Source organism: Protopterus annectens, chromosome 11.part0 (assembly GCF_019279795.1).
Source record: "Protopterus annectens isolate FY-2018-M chromosome 11.part0, PAN1.0, whole genome shotgun sequence".
Lineage (NCBI taxonomy): Eukaryota > Metazoa > Chordata > Ceratodontiformes > Protopteridae > Protopterus > Protopterus annectens.
Window position 1 is genome coordinate 245,247,169 of NC_056745.1, and position 16,772 is coordinate 245,263,940.

Genomic DNA, 16,772 nt, shown 5'->3' on the forward strand with positions numbered 1-16,772 from the left:
CTAGTACAGCTGCAAGGAGAACTGCAGATAAGGATGATTCCCTAATTCTGGACTAGTACAGGGGCAAGGAGGACCAGAGACGGAAGCTAATCCCTAAACCTTAAAGGATGTCACAAAGTACCTTGGAAACACAACAAAATGCAGCTCATCAGCAAACTGTATGACATCAAGTAAATACTAAAGTACTGATTTTGAAAGTTTAAAAACTACATAAAAAGACTGTAAAACTAAATGTTGGTAGCTGCGTATTTTGTAGGAATGCTATTTCTGAGGTAAATGGAGAATTATTCATCTGTATCGAGAAGCAAACTTTGTACTGTAAAAACTAAGTTCTGATGTGTAGTACATGTTGTCTCTTATATAGATAAGTTGTTTTATTAGTAACTGTGCTCAAGTTAACTTCAGTAAAGTACAGTACTGAAAAGTATATATATATATATATATATATATTTTTTTTTAATTTATCAATAGCGAGCCTACCTTGTATCCCAACACAGGGGGAGTGGTGTCTTGTATAGGGTCACTCCAGTAAAGGAGCAGTAAATAAAAATCTATGAGGGTGTCCTGAACAAAGCACTCTGGTCTTATACAGCTTGCAGCAGTACAGTCTTCAGACATCATGAATCCTGAGTGAGACTGCCCTGCAGTATGGTCGCAGTGCAACAAATTCTCCAGGTTGGTCAATTCCAAAGTTTCAAATCTGCAACTGCCAGTTTTGTTTCACCAGCTTTTCAAGTGACTATGGGGGAATTTCCAGCCATCTGCAAGATAACAGCTTGATCACCTGTCTATCTGTTGTGTGGTAAGACTGATGTGCCACATACAGTATGGATGCCATTAGAGATCATAGTAAAACATGTAAAGAGTTTTACTCAATGTAACAGAATGTCCAGATAAAATCTGGGGCAGAATGCAATGCTGGTATGCACAGCATACTGGCAAATGTCAAACCTTATTAGGGAAAGTTGATAGGCATTATGCAAATGGATTACATTGGACTGGTACCTCAAACAAAATAATGTGTGATAGGACAGTAAATGTTTATTGTGCAAGTCATATGAAACTGCTTTCTGTGTACAATATCATAAAATTACAGTTCAGACCATTATTGAAAAGTTAAACTGTACAGAAAAATCTTTTGATGGTACTGAACCAGATAAGGTGATACACTTACATTATATCCAGATGTTAAATAGCTATGTCCTGTTGCTAAATTAATTTCAGAGTTAGAACAGCAGTCAAATCAATTACTAGCAGAATCTCCTGTAAATCTTGTTATACCCTTTAAAAATTATGTGCAAAAGTGGAATGAAGTCACTATACAGCAAAAAACAGATGAGGACAGGAATGAGTTTTATGACAAATTGACAGCGGAGTTCAATAAACTCTTAAAAGGCAGACAAAATAAGTTCAGGAAGCTTAGAAAAGATATACAGATATCTCTCCAAAAGTGCATAGAGCAGACTACTGAAAAGCATCAGAAAGGCTGTGAAGAATTACAGGAAAGAATTCAAACTCTTCAGCAGCAGTTACAAGCTGAAGAAAATCTGGTTAGTGAATATCAGCCTGTAAAGAGTTACAGAAAGAAATTCCAGATCTTAAGCAACAGTTACAGGATAAAGATGAATTAGCTGAACTGACAGAGTCTAATTTACAGCACACTACTTTAATAGCCGAGCTTAAAGAACAACTGCAAAAGACAAAGCCAGTGAGGATCATAGAGCAGAAAAAAATCAACAGATTTGTACAAACAGTCAAGATTGCTATAAAGCATGCCACAGTAAAATAATAAAAACAAATGCCTTACTCAGAAACATTTTAAACTAGCATTTCAGATAATTTATCAAAAAGTTAAAAAAAAAGAACAGTTCTAGTGCATAGAAATTAAATGAGAATAGTTAAAAGCAGTGAAGAAATGAAGTCACAAAAGTGACATGCATGTATTTTCTTTTCAGAAAACAAAAATAAGCTGCCTAAAGTGCACCTCTTTGGAATAAAAGAGAGTAAAAGGCAGACAACAGCAAATGTAAATAATGTAAATACATCCACATTTAAGCATGCATTAGTTAAATTAATATATATTTTGTGTTTTTTTTTTTTTTTACATTTTTTTGCAATTGTATAACACCAACAAAGGCAGAGACCCTGGCAAAAAAGGCATACAGAAGTAATATTACTGAGATAAGATTCTAGTGGGTACATGATACAATAAATTAAACTCAAGGTATTTTTTCTTGTCCAGGAGGGCAGCAATGTCACATTGAAACCCTTTCCTTTAACTAAAATGTTAGTCAAAGTCTGCCACAGGGCAGGCATATGTTCAACTTTTAGAATGTAAAGCAAATGTATCCTTACAAAACAATAATGCTATGAAATGCTGCATACTGCAAGGAGAAGGGATACTCCTTCAGTGTTATACTGACTGTATAAACAGTACTTCAAAAGGGTCTAAAATAGAGATACAGGAAAGAAATATATTGGTCTGTATCAATGATTCAGTGATTATTGAAAGACAACACCCGTGGCTTTTTATTATGAAAACTTTTAATAATCTCACAGCAGTCTGATCAAGAAATCAGGGTACCATCAATATGTACAGTAGTGGGGCAAATACACCAAAAAATAGTAATACATTTTAATATTTCATTCCATCCTGACACTACTGGCTGTAGGAGATGAAGAGCATGGTATGATACTCTTTTAGGGAGGATGGAAACAGGTTTAGGTGCACTGAATTTGATTGATACAGAAAAATATTGGCAACCAGATTAAAATTGACAGGCCAGGATATTTCACAAATTGTATATTTACAGGCACAATGGTTACCTACTACATGGGTATCACATTAGAGACATATAGATTTTCAAAAAGACTTTTTGCAACATTTTAACGACTCTGATTAGCAGGTTAGGGTTTGACGTTAATGTTTTTAAATTCATAGACTGGACTAATGTACTTTGCAGTCTTTGTATGTACAAGTGTAGAAGAATTCAGTGCAGATTAAGTTAATGTCCAATAATGAATGTGTGTGGAGAACCATGTTTAAAAAATGGATTCCAAGTACAACTGGCTTGAAATGCATTGGCAGGAAACAGTCTGCACAAACACACTGTGAAGGAAAAACAACACATTATAATGTAACAAGTTCAAAGGGAATATGTCAATTTGTAGTTTTACCGCTGGTTTTTGGACCACCATTCTATCAGTACCAGTACTGATTACCCCAGTTAGAGAGAAATTATTATGATTTACAAAATAAAACTCACAAAATTGAACATTGTGCTCATACAGCTAATGAACTGGTGTGTGGTCAGAACTCACCAGTGTAGGAAACATGCTTTTTACAACATTCTGCAAATTTGTGTAAATGTACAATTTTACCTTCCAGTTTTGAAATGTTTACTAAAATAGCCCCACAGTTTGTATGCACTATAACAAATCAACATTTAACATTTACTAAACAGCGTCATTTTGTAGGCTGTTTTAATAATATAACCCACTTGACATGGCAAAACAAAACATGTGTGTTCATTCTAGAAAGTAAGGTGTCAATGCCTTTACACTGGAATCCACAAACATTGTCAATGATTAATGTAGGATTTTCATTAAATTGTTACATAAAGTCAACAGCTGTACAAAGTTAACAGCACAATTCTAAGTCATAAAATAAGTTTTGTGATTGTAAAAAACATATTATACAACCCCCCATTAATATTCAAAAATGTGCATGCCGATTGATCAGAGTGCACGTTGTAAATCAGAGTTATAGTAATGGAAAAAGGTCCGGTCACCCGGACTTTTTCCATTACTATAACTCTTTTACAACAACGGAGAACGCAAGATCTCCATTGCTTCACACTGTCTCGCCATATTAAACGAGTTTAACATAGCGAGACAGCTTTAAAAGCAACAGAAATTCTCCGTTGCTTTTTTTAAAGCTGTCTCGCTATGTTAAACTCCTTTAACATAGTGAGACAGTTTGTAAAAAGCAATGGAGATCTTGCTTTCTCTGTTGCTTTTTTCAAAACGGTCTCCAGACAGCTGCAGAACGGCAGCAAGGAGGCATTATACAATGCCATTATTTAAGTAACTTTTTTTTTCTGAAATAATGTCATTGTATAATAACAATAACCCACTTCTGCATGTGGGTAATGCTGGATTTACCCACAGTTGGCTTTGTTTGGCCACTCGGGCTTCACCCTCGTGACCAAACCACACCAACCGTGGGTAAATCCAGCATTACCCACACCCAGGCGTGGGTTATTGCTATATTAATTAAGTTAGCTGAAAAAAACTGAAGCAGACAAAACCCATAATTGGTGGGACATTTTTAAAAGATGGTCTGCAAAAGGAAAAAAAGTTGTTAGACTGGATTATACACCTAATTCTGGTAGTAATGCTTGTTATCATTGTCTTAACCATGTGGAATTGTGTTTGGACCTGTTGTATCAGACGAAAGCTAAACGTTTCGTTTCTTGAGGAGTTTTCTTTAAATCACAACAAAAATTATGATCTAACCAATGAATACATATCAATGTAAACAGTTTCATGTGTTTTTAAAACAAAAGGGCAGACTTTAATCATACTTTGACTTAGGAATGGGGGGTCCCATTCCCATGATGGTTTTAGAAAGCAACATCTTGAAGAAATTAAAACATGAATAGGTGTTCACCTACATAGTAGGTGTCTTCTGCTATTCCTCCGAGTATCTGCTGTAATATAATACTGGAAACCTATTTATGAAAATGAACTGGCATTAGCTTTGTGAAAAGTGTGATGGCTTAAGGTTTATTCCTGTTATCTGACCCCTGTTATTAAATTTCAGGCAGAGAGAGACTGCTCGGGAGCACTATGTATTATTATAGAGACTGCTTTTGAGGACTATGTATTATTATAGAGACTGCTTGGGAGCACTATGTATTATTATATTACCAATCAGCCATTCAAAGTGCCCAGTCCATACTATTCCTCACATGCTGCCGAAACACTGTGCCACACACGGCTGGGATACACCCTGATCCAAGTGAAGAATGCAGCCATTTTGGATGCCTAATACCACATCTTCCCTACCTAGCTAATATATGCTGTCGTCATGACAAGCATTAGCCCTACTATAGAAATAGGCCCATGACTGAAGAAAGTCCATTTACTGTTTCACCAAACAATTGAATAAAATACATATCAATAACAAAGGCATATCTTTTTGCACTGCTGTAGTATTTTGCTACCTTAAATTTTATGTAATTTTGAAATTTAATCTCAGAGTGAATCTGTGATCTTACCCGAAGAAACATCTTTCTGGACCTTATGTTCATTTTCCTTAAGGGTTTTTTCAGCAGCCAAGTTTCTTTCTGTTAATTTAGTCCCTGGACATTGTGAGAGAGAAACTGGTTAAATTAAACAGAGGGCATTCAGTGTATATGTTTGGAATAGCACACATTGCAAATCAAATAAACTTAAGAACATATCACGACCATTTGATCAAAGCTTCTTACCATCTGAAGTTGTTAAATTTGCAGAGACTGAAGGTGCAGCATCATGTACTTGAATGGAAGCATCATTCTTACTAGAAAGAGATCAGATCATGGCATGTTTAATGACATAAATTAACTTAACTTGGAAAACTTCAGTAACTTGCAGAAAATCATTCCAAACCTGGACTTTTCTTTACTGATAGTTGACCCCTTTTCAAAAGCAGCTTCCTAAAAATAAGAAAAAAACACAACACAGTATAGCAAATTAAAGTATTTACATAACCGGGAAAAGCCGAAAGACACAACAACAACAAGTACTTGTTTGTATAAAACTTGTGCATACTAATTTGCCATTTATATCGAAATACTGCTGATTTGACTTTATTTCAATAATTTTCCATAAGCAAATTGCAACATATTACAAAAGATGTATTCACTTTAAGTATTACAATAATCCGCTGCAAATTTATTCATAATATATGTCTGCATACCTTTGTTTCTGGCCTAAAAAGTACAGTTGCCTTATAAATGTTTTCAGTCAGATCTATTTTCATGACATTAGTATTTTGCATCTAAATAAATGAAAGTTATTGACTTTTAAAAGCTAAATTTTGGGATATCAATGAATATTCACAAAAAAGCTACATTTTTGGGATAGTGACAAACATTCACAAAGGCTCTTCCTGAATGGTGTAAGCCAAAATATAACAATACAGCTTTCAAAGATGTGCAGTGCTTATCGCCTGATGAAAGGATAGGAATCTAGTAGAATACATCTTAAACTAATGACATTTTTAAAATATGACAACAGGGTCTTAATACTAGATCATGCAAAGTGCACAACTAGTGGGCAAAAAAGATAATCCCTACTCAATAGTATTATATGAGAAAACATCTACTGACAAGTGACAGGACTAGAGGAGAACACTAGAATGACTGCCAAAAAATGAATCCCATCTTCCTTTGCAGAAGATATGCACACAAGATTGACAAGTTGTAGGGTTCCTTAGCTGAAATCAAAGAACTGAAAACACATGTTACTTCTTGTATATGTTTGGAATACTACAAACAGTTCTGGAAATGCATTAAGCTTTTTTTTTTTTTTTTTAATTGTGGGGATCACTAAAATACACAAAAAAAATGTGTATATTTATGTATCCTGACAGGGTGCATGACTGAATGCTGGAAGAAGTCTAACCTTGACAAACTATTGCTTCACTGAGAAACTATTAAATATAAACTGCACCATGAGGTTGTGGCTTGTTCTCAAATGACAAAACTGAGAAAAGAGGAAGCAGTGTACAAGAAAAGATGGTGAGTGGAACTAAGTTAGCAAATTAGCTAATTACAGTTTCACTGAATAAAGTTTCCTTTTATTATAACGCTTCCTTTCCTGGTTAAGTTCAAGATACCAACACAAAGTACGTGACATTGCAGTGTAATTTAAATACCTCAGAACCGCTATTAGTATATGCATATACATATCAGTAACTGCACTAAAATGTGTAACCAGTGCTACATATTACTACCTAATGCAAATGCTACTTAAAAAATAAACAGCTTTATTAAATTATCATGTATGACATGAGCAATCATATATTTATATAAATGAAGATAAATCATATTGACATAATTTGTTGCATACATTATACATCACTTATAATCTATCCAGTCAATGTCAAACATTACATAGCACATTCAAATCCTGCCTTTTAAACCTCGTTTCTCCCCTGCATATATTATTCCCACAATTCTCATTTTTTTCTATGTAAATTGCTTCTACCCTTTTCTAAAGATCCAAATTCTAGTTTTATATCTGTTGCATGTGCAATATTCTACTGCAATTTTAGATGTTCTCCGACATACGTTTGTAACATCATGATGCTAATTTAACCCTTCTGTAGCTTACTGAACTGTGAGTATTATCTGTATTCAGAGTTTAAGTCTTATTGTGCTGTGTTCTACAGTATTTAACTGATTTGCTGTCTCCATCCTTCCCTTAAGAGTCTCCCCTTTTTTTCATGCCATCTATACTCATAACCCACACTGGAAACCCATTCCTAGGCAACTCACCATCACTCGCATTGTACCAGCTAACCCAGACATTCTCCCCCCTTAAACAGTAAATTAATTATTCTGAGTGCTAATTTTTTTCTTCCATTGTTCCGTTCCTTTACAGCTCACATCTGCTGCATCTGTCCTCCCCCCCAGGCATCATCCATTGCTTTCCAAAATACCCTGACTCTCCCTGAAAGAACTGCCGAAAGGGATCCTACAGTGCATTTTCTTTAACTGTTCAGCCTCCCCCAAAGAACTAAGTTTTAACCGGACATAGTCTAACTTACTGTTGTATAATTTAAGTGTACGCTTGTTGCAGTCTACCTTGGCCTCAGTCTTCTCCCTCCCCAACCCCTTTCTACTTTCTCAGCCCATCCCCATAATCTCTTGCAGTTTGGCCACTAGGTGCAAGGATTTCTCCACTATCTACCCCTATTAAACATTACTGCTTTAAAGTTCTTACCTTTTCCATAGTTTACCCTGCTTTAATTTCTAACTGCCTATCTTCAGGTCCTAATTCCCTGAAATTCCTCAGTTCTCCTCGTTAGTTACATAGTCCCCTTATGCCTTACCCATGGTCTCCATAACGGAGTTTGCTCCTCAGCCCACTGATTGTTTCTTGCTGGCTATTCCTTTTCCTTGGTTCTTCCTGCTCTGTTCGCCCTACGGGTTCACTCTGCTCCCCTATCCTGCCCCCAAATCATACCTCTCAACCTGGAATCATCAAAAATCTGGACAAGGCCCATGAAAAATAGGTACAAATCTGTACGCTGATTAACATAAAATTTGCATACATGATTACATAACCACACCCACTCCAACGGAATTATGGGATGCCAACTTTCAGACGCAAACTGAAGAACAAAACCAAAATATAACAGCAGAGTCCCTCTGCAACCATTCCAATGTCCCATTACCTGGCTATTTCACCCCATTCACCATAAACACTAATGTATGCATACTGCATACTGCTTTACTTCTACAACGATTTGGATTTTATCTTTTTTTACATTCTATAGCACAATGCACAAACACCAATAGCTAAACAAAACAATACGGTCTCACAATGAAAATCGACTTGGCATTAAAACTTCTCTGCCCTTGAAACTCACATCACATTCATTGAAACCCACACCACATCCAAAGAAAATGCATCTGGCCAGTGGTGGCTAAAGACTGCCTTTGGGCTATTTTCAAATCAGAGCAGTGGCCCCTGGCTTGCACACAAAGCAAGAAACATACATGCGTTGTTAGATACACCTTCCTGACTTAATATATTCCTTGTATAGTACAGCACACTTATTGTTTAAACATTTTTCCAGTAGACAAGGAAACAAAAATGCATGAACCAGTAATGACAAAACTGCTCTATTCAGTACATTTCCATCATAAAAATCTACTTCCACACACAATTGCATTTTAAATTTGTTTGAACATTTTTTCCAGTAGACAATGAAGCAAAATGCATGCACCAATAATGACAAACAGTCAGAACATTTCCATAACAGTCTACTTCCACACACAATTGCATTTTAAGTTTGTTTGAACAGTTTTCCAGCAGGCAATGAAACAAAACGCATGCACCAATAATGACAAAATTGCCCTAGTCAGAACATTTCCATAACAGTCTACTTCTACATACAAAATATATATACATAAAAATATAGAGTCACTAAGTACTATGAAAGAAATTAAGCAGGTAAAGCAAGAATTAATGCACAAATACACAACTGAACTTCATGCAAGTTGTTGTACCTGGTGTAAAGGACTAATGTGTCTCCTCTTGAACAAGACTTACAGCTATATTTGTTCAGACTGACTAGCAAATTCGCAGTATATAACATGTTTAGCTAGATATAAGACAGTTGTCTTCGTCAAGCAGGGAAAACTTCTCTAATTTTTTTTATCCAAGAATTTTTAACTTTTTCTTAAGACTGTATTAGAACCTGTATCACAGAATTTATCAGGTTTGGTGCCGGTCTTCTGGCACAAAATCAGTCTGTCCAAAAAGTGACCTTCTGCTATTAGTACCAGCTAATATTCAAAAGACTAAGCTGTCAATTAGCCACTGCCATTCCCATGAAATAATGGAGTGTGGAAGCACATATATTTGACTTACTGGATATGGTAGCTAGGGGCAGAGGCAGTAGGGGCAAACAAGTGTCAGACTGTGCTGTTTGTCTGCATGAGAACATACCTCTACATCTGATCATGTGGTGCATACAGCAGTAATGTAAGCCAGACTAAGGTAACAGGATGGAAAATGCGCTGAGTTAATCTGCAATGAAAGGATTCCTGGAAAGCCCATACAATGTCATGCTACATAAGCTTCACAGCCCTTGTACACCTCACTACCCACTCCATACTTGTCATCTTTCTTGTGGCTTAATGGAAATCGAAAGGCTATCCAGGCACTGATGTAACCAAGCTGTTCTTGGTTGCACTAAAACACATACTGAAGACCAGAAAAATGCCAAACAAAACAGAAAAAAAAAATGTTCTGTTGTATCCTATTTCTAATTTGCCCTCTTTTTGCAGAATTAAGTCAGAAAGACATAACGATTACTCTAAGAGTACTGATTTATTATCTTTGCCCATTCTGTCAGTGTTTCCAACACTAAGCATTTTAAAGTACAATTATTTTGTCTTTTGGCAGAGTAAGTGCTATGCTACTGTATGTGATTAATTTCATCAGGGGCAACACATTCCACACAGCAGCTCATTTACTTGGAAGTTTCTGCTTCAAAAAGAAAACAGATTTTGTAGTGCTGGTCTCCATCCATCTGATGGTCAACATATGTATAAGAAGAGGATGAATTATTTTATTTTCTGATTTCTGTCCAAGCCAGGCTATCAGTCCGCAGACTATTACAAGCCTAGTTAATAACCAGAGTTCAGAATCAAAACCTGTACCTTGTATATATATATATATATATATATATATATATATATATATATATATATATATAGTAAATATTTAACCTTTAAGCTAGCCCCACTTTCACTATATACTATGGTATCTAAATCCTGGATTGTCATACACTTTGCCTGTATACAAAAGTTTATGTATTTCAAAATTATCTTGTAAACACTAATCCACACTAGTCTGCAAAACATACAAACGCATTATTGTTGAGAAGTTAAGATCCAGATTGTGCGGGTGTAAGTAACTTATGTATTGCAGCAGTAGCCAAAACTGACCATTTTAACATTACACATTCAAATCACTTCTGAACAAGCCATAACAAAGTACTTAACACATAGTAGTCAATGCTAAAATCAGATAAAACATGATACACTGCTAATACACAATGCTACATTAGCTACAACTTTGCACCTCTTTGGAATACACCGTTGTTTTAAACATGCTTACAACAACATGCTGCACCTTTACAGATAGCTCAATCTTTAGCTCGAACTCTTCACCTAAACTGTGAAAGCATCATATAAACATTACTAATGACATTTTACCACCATAAATATGCATAGGACAGAAGGTCCCTCCAAAATAATTGCCACCACCAGCCTAAGTTATGCTGTTTCATATAACTTTCTGATTCAAATTATAAATATTTCGTGAGAAATATTTTGTCATAAAATCTCAAGACATTAGCATTTTTATTAGTGTCCTCCAACCCTACTCTTACCGTTAACTGCCAAAATACGGATGGTATCTATATATCACTGTAATATATTACACACACACACACACACGCAAATAAACACACACGCAAACAAACACACACACTGCAGTTCACATAAAGTTTGTTCCCCATCCCTGCTGGCATGTTACCTTAAAGGCTTCCCACTAGGACCGGTAAAGCTGCTTTCTGTGTGGCTCGGACCTTTAAAGCTGCTTTTAATCCATTCCCAGCTCACATAAGCTGCTACTTCGATGGGTCATTTGCTGCAGCTGATTTGTTGCCAGCGGCAAAGCTTCTTCCAGCTCAATTCCGACTGGCTTTAAAACATTCAAAATGAAGGTCTGCCCCAAATCTCACCTGCTCCCCAGCACCTCTGCTCTTGAACATACTAAACCACACCCACAACCACTAACACCCAATCCACCCCACCCACAATCTACCACACCCTCCACTCCACCCCCAAATTATCTCCACCCCTTTCATTCTAATACTTAACAGTCTACCCTAGTATCTACTTAGTAATTTCTATACCCTTTATTCCATAACAAACAAATATAGATTTAACCCAAAACTCATATTTAAACACCATGCTTACTAAATGCCCTTCATTTCTAACTCACACACTGCTTCTTATCACCTTATTCTACCTAAGCCACACCATTAAATGCAAATCACCCCCTCATTCCATGCAACCATTCCTTCCTTTATAACGTATACACATTCCTCAATCCACATATCTCCCAATCTTTATCCCTTCAACAGTAACATGCTCTTCCCCAACCCTAAAATAACTACCATAATTTCCTCCAGCCACATTCTCATAAGGTTTACAACCTACAAACCTCATACCAAGCAATATATGCATCTCTTTCATCATCTCATCTCAATCCTTCTGTCTGGCGACACTCACCCTAACCCTGGCCCCTCTACCCGACTAAACTCAACCTCCCTACCCCATCACTCCCACACAACTAGCAAATCCCTCCATTTCTTAGCTCTAAATGCCCAGAGCATTTGCAACAAAATTCCCAAACTTCCATGCCTGGCTTCTCCACAATCAGCGAGATATTCTCTCTATCTCAGAAACCTGGCTAAAACCCCATATAAAGGACTCTGAAGTATTACCACCTAACTACTGTATGATTAGGAAAGATAGAACACAAAAAAGAAGGAGAGTCGCTCTCCTTTACTCATCATCCCTTTTAGTGACCCCGTACACCAAACCTATTCCCAAATTTGGTATCACAGAACTAATTGCAGCCCTACTCCAGATCAACAAACAAAAACTTGTATGTATAGTCACCCTTTATTCCTCCTGGAGACAATGTCTCACACCTTGAAGATGTGCTTTCCTGGCTTTCCAACAACATAACCAACAAAACTATAATCCTGGGCGATGTCAATATTAACTGGGCCACTATTCAGTCTCCCACTAACTCACTAAATATAAACTTATTTAACTTCACATAGCTTATCAATTCAACAACTAGGCCCTCCAAGGACTTCCATACTGGAAGCACAATAGACTGGATTCTAGAATCCCATCCCCATTATATCTCCAATAGTGGCACTCTTCCGGACCCTTTAGGCGACCACATCCCCACTTTTGCTTACCATCTTGAGATATGTTCCATAACTTTATATATAGGGCTAGGGAGACTAATGGGACTAATATCCTTATTAATATCATTACAATTATTTTCTGGGCTTCAGGAATGTAACCAGTAGAGAGGCTTACATTAAAGTGGTTAAGCAGGAGGTTCAGATAGTTTGCATTTGGTACTGACAGACAACCTGATATGTTATCTGCACCCATATGAATGAGGTGCTCTTAGCTTTTGATGTGGTTGAGGGGACTTGTTCCATGCTAATTAAGGTGACGGCAGGGACTATGGAGTCTGCTGAATAGCGATAACAGTGGATGTGGAGTAAAGTTTGCCCTCAGATCGTCAGCTGAGATTTGAGCCATTTCCTTTTGTTCACAGTGGGCAGCATTACTGCTGACTAGCACCTAACTTCCCGTGACAGTTAAATATTTGTCGTTTTTGAAGTTCATATTCGGCTTTCCATTTCCTAATGCTTCCCTTAAGTACTTTATTAGTTTGCATAGGTGTGCTCTTAAACGAGACTTCTTACAAGCACTAATTTACTTCCCTTGTTATATATTTTCTTCCTATAGGTATTCCACCATATGACGTTTTTAAATTTCTCTTATTTGGTACACATGTAGACTGCCTCAAAAAATTAATTTAATTGGGAGTAGGACACGAGGCATAGGCCCTGACTTTAGCAATAGAGTCCATCAGTGAAATGTAATTTATTTAGGTCATCAAGTAACGGAAGGTTCGCTTTTGAGAAGTTTCTAAATACAGAGCAATTATGCAGGGAAAGTACTACTAGCTATGAATGAAAAGGTCACTGATGTGTGGTTTGACTTAACAAGGGAATGTGTTTTTATATATATATATATATATATATATATATATATATATATATATATATATATATATATATATATATATAAATAAATGTTAAATGACCATGTATTTGTGAGGACAAGGTTGAAGGTAATGAGGCACCTGGTAGGCTGAACTATTTGTAAAGGGAAGTTAGCATTTACAAGGTCATGTAGTGTAGGGTATGCCAACCATTGGTAGTGTAGATTATGCAGTTTATTTACACAGTAACACACACACTAAGTTGGGTATTATTGTTTGCTTAACCTTATTTGTTTGCACATGTACTGCACAATAATTTTAATAAAAAGACAAGAAGCATTTCTGAAACTTAAAAATTAATTCTTAAAAGGATTTGTCTTCTTAAAAAAGTTAATGGTATATTTACGAATGTGACAATTTGTGACTTAAAATGGATTCTGTGTTATTTTGTAATATTTTAAGTAATAATTCAAATAGAGAAGATACTGTTTTTCTTGCTCTTCAATTCTTTGTACATTGAAGTTTTTTATAATTTTATTACATATATATGTTTCTGCATAAAACCAATAACTGCTTCCTTCATTTTTTACATATATAGGAAAGTTACCACACCAATAACATGGTGGTAGTGTTATTATAATGTATGGTGAGATTAATTAAACTACACTTATAATTTTCAAGATGGATATAAGCCAAGCTGATGTGATTTATTGGTTATAAACTACGGCACTTTTCCTCTAATTCCCCCTTCCTTTTTTTACCTAAACCTTTGGCTCACCGATTTTCACAATGAACTGATCGAAGGAAGGACACTGAGGAAACTCGGAGCTATAATATATAACATTAAGTATCCTGTTTTTTTGTTTATTTTGTTCTTTATTTCTTTGTTATTTATAGCACTTTGTGTACTGAGTATTTTTCTAGCTAGTTTCACTGTGTGTGAAGTATTCACTGGAAATTGTCCACTTTTATTAAGCATCTGTTGGGTTGTTTATTTCTGATAACTTGTTGCAGTTAAACTCTTTTTTCTAGAGGATCCTTTAGCTGTTTAAAACTTTAATTTAAAGGCTCACTGCTGCTTTTCAGCTGTGAGATACATTTCTGCAGTTTGTGGCTTTGCAGTTGCCCGCCGCCCCTAGTGTAAATTTGATCTGGGACCCTCCTCCCAGTCTAGTGTCATTACCTCATTCTACCCAGTACAGGGAGAACATTTGAGAAGGCCAATCAGCTTTGTTTCTGCTACTCCTTTCTCTCTTTCCTTTCTCTCTTTCCACTAAAAAAAAAAAAAAGTGTCTGCTTTTACTGTATTTGTGTCTCTTCCTACTTTATTTTGCTTTTGCGTCATCTTAAAAGTACTCCATTGTATTTATTACTGCTTGGTGCAACTCATTCTAAGCCTTTTAGTTTAAGCACTTGGGCTTCAGACCAGTTGTTTTACATTAGGGAGGTTTGTGGTCTGCACTGTAGTGGCAGAACAGGTAGCTTACATCCTTCTAAGCTGGGAACTGTTGATTGAGGGCTCAGTGTCTGTTATTCTAAAAGTGTATTAATTCTGGTTTAAGCACTTGGGCTTCAGGCCAGTTATTTTACATTAAGCGGGTTCGTGGTCTGCACTCTTGTGGGAGGAGAGGCTGGACTCTGCCCTTCTGAGCTGGGAATTTCTGGTTAAAGGCTTACAGTACCTGCATATTTGAACTGCTTCTTACTGAAATTGGTACACCTTGTTTGCTGTAGCATAGACTAGATCCAGGCCTGCTGAATCTAGCTTTGTTTGTATAACTTGAGCACTAATCCAGGCATTCTTGAAGTATTCAATTGTATTTATTACTGCTTGGTAGTAACTTGATTAAAGTGTAGCTATCATTCTAAGTCTTTTGGATTAAGCACTTGGGCTTCAGACCAGTTGTTTTACATTAGGAAGGTTTGTGGCCTGCACTGTGGTGGCAGAACAGGTAGCTTACATCCTTCTAAGTTGGGAAATGCTGATTGAGGGCTCAGTGTCTGTTATTCTAAAAGTGTATTAGTTCTGGTTTAAGCACTTGGGGGCTTCAGGCCAGTTATTTTACATTAAAAGGGTTTGTGGTCTGCACTCTTGTGGGAGGAGAGGCTGGACTCTGCCCTTCTGAGCTGGGAATTTCTGGTTAAAGGCTTATTTGAACTGTTTCTTACTGTAATTGGCACACCTTGTTTACTGTAGCATAGACTAGATCCAGGCCTGCTGAATATAGCTTTGTTTGTATGCTTGTTGTTTGTTTGGTTGTTTGTTTGGTTGTTATTTCCCTGAAAAGCTAATTCCACCTAAAACGCGGCTTTTCAGTGCTTCTGTGGATCCCTAGTGATATCTGCATTGCTTACTGTACTTATTTCCTTGTTTCACTTGAAAGAAAGTTACTGTTTGTCATTTTTGCATTCAAGTTACCTGTAACGCATTGCATTTAAGTTACCTGGAACTTGATCACTAAAGCAATTATATAAGTCAGCACTACAAAAATTTCCCCTTGAGTATCTTGTTCCCCATTGGCCCTTTTTTCAATTATAAAGGAATTCCCAATACTATTCTAGCATGTCCAAAGGTCAGTTGTCAATCTCCTCTCCAGTCCAGCTGGTGAATCTGGGAATCTTGAGGCAATGTTACAACTGCCTCAAGTACACAGACAACCCTCTCCTCCTCCCAACAAATTCCAACACATGTGAGAGATGCAACCATATAGCCAAACTGGAGGCTAAGCTCTCTCAACTCAGTACTGACGTAACCAGTCAGGAGGAGAAGGAAACCACACTCACTACAAATTCCAGTCTCACATAGACCTACCACGACAGCAAACCAAACACATAAACACATAAAAACATACTTGGAGGCTCTAAATAAAAATCTGCCTAAGCAGCAGAGACCTCCAAAGCAGACACCCAAGCAACTGCTACCCCAAAACAAAACACGTGCAACACATAACACACAAAGCCAGTGTGCCGAACAGTCACAGCCCTTAAGTCTAAACAACACACCTAATACACTTGTAATAGGTGACTCTATCGTCAGGCACACTGACGTCCTGCTCACCAGACTGAACAAGGAGAAGGTCACAGGGAGATGCCTGTCGGGCGCTAGGATCCGCCACATAACACAGGCACTCAGGTCACTCCAAGGCAAGTACAAATAT

General features: G+C 36.8%; 1 protein-coding gene across 6 annotated transcripts in view; it reads right to left on the reverse strand.

The window, feature by feature from the left end:
- IRAG2 (inositol 1,4,5-triphosphate receptor associated 2) overlaps positions 1-16,772 on the reverse strand; it is a 1,240,358-nt gene that overhangs the window by 209,830 nt on the left and 1,013,756 nt on the right. For 4 of the 6 annotated variants that reach the window (XM_044087670.1, XM_044087672.1, XM_044087669.1 and 1 more), the window contains 3 exons: positions 5,656-5,702; positions 5,496-5,566; positions 5,283-5,387 (listed from right to left, as the gene is read on the reverse strand). In XM_044087670.1, the coding sequence (XP_043943605.1) occupies positions 5,283-5,387; positions 5,496-5,566; positions 5,656-5,702 (223 nt within the window). The remainder of the gene's footprint in view (positions 1-5,282; positions 5,388-5,495; positions 5,567-5,655; positions 5,703-16,772) is intronic. The other 2 variants (XM_044087671.1, XM_044087673.1) reach the window with 2 other exon arrangements.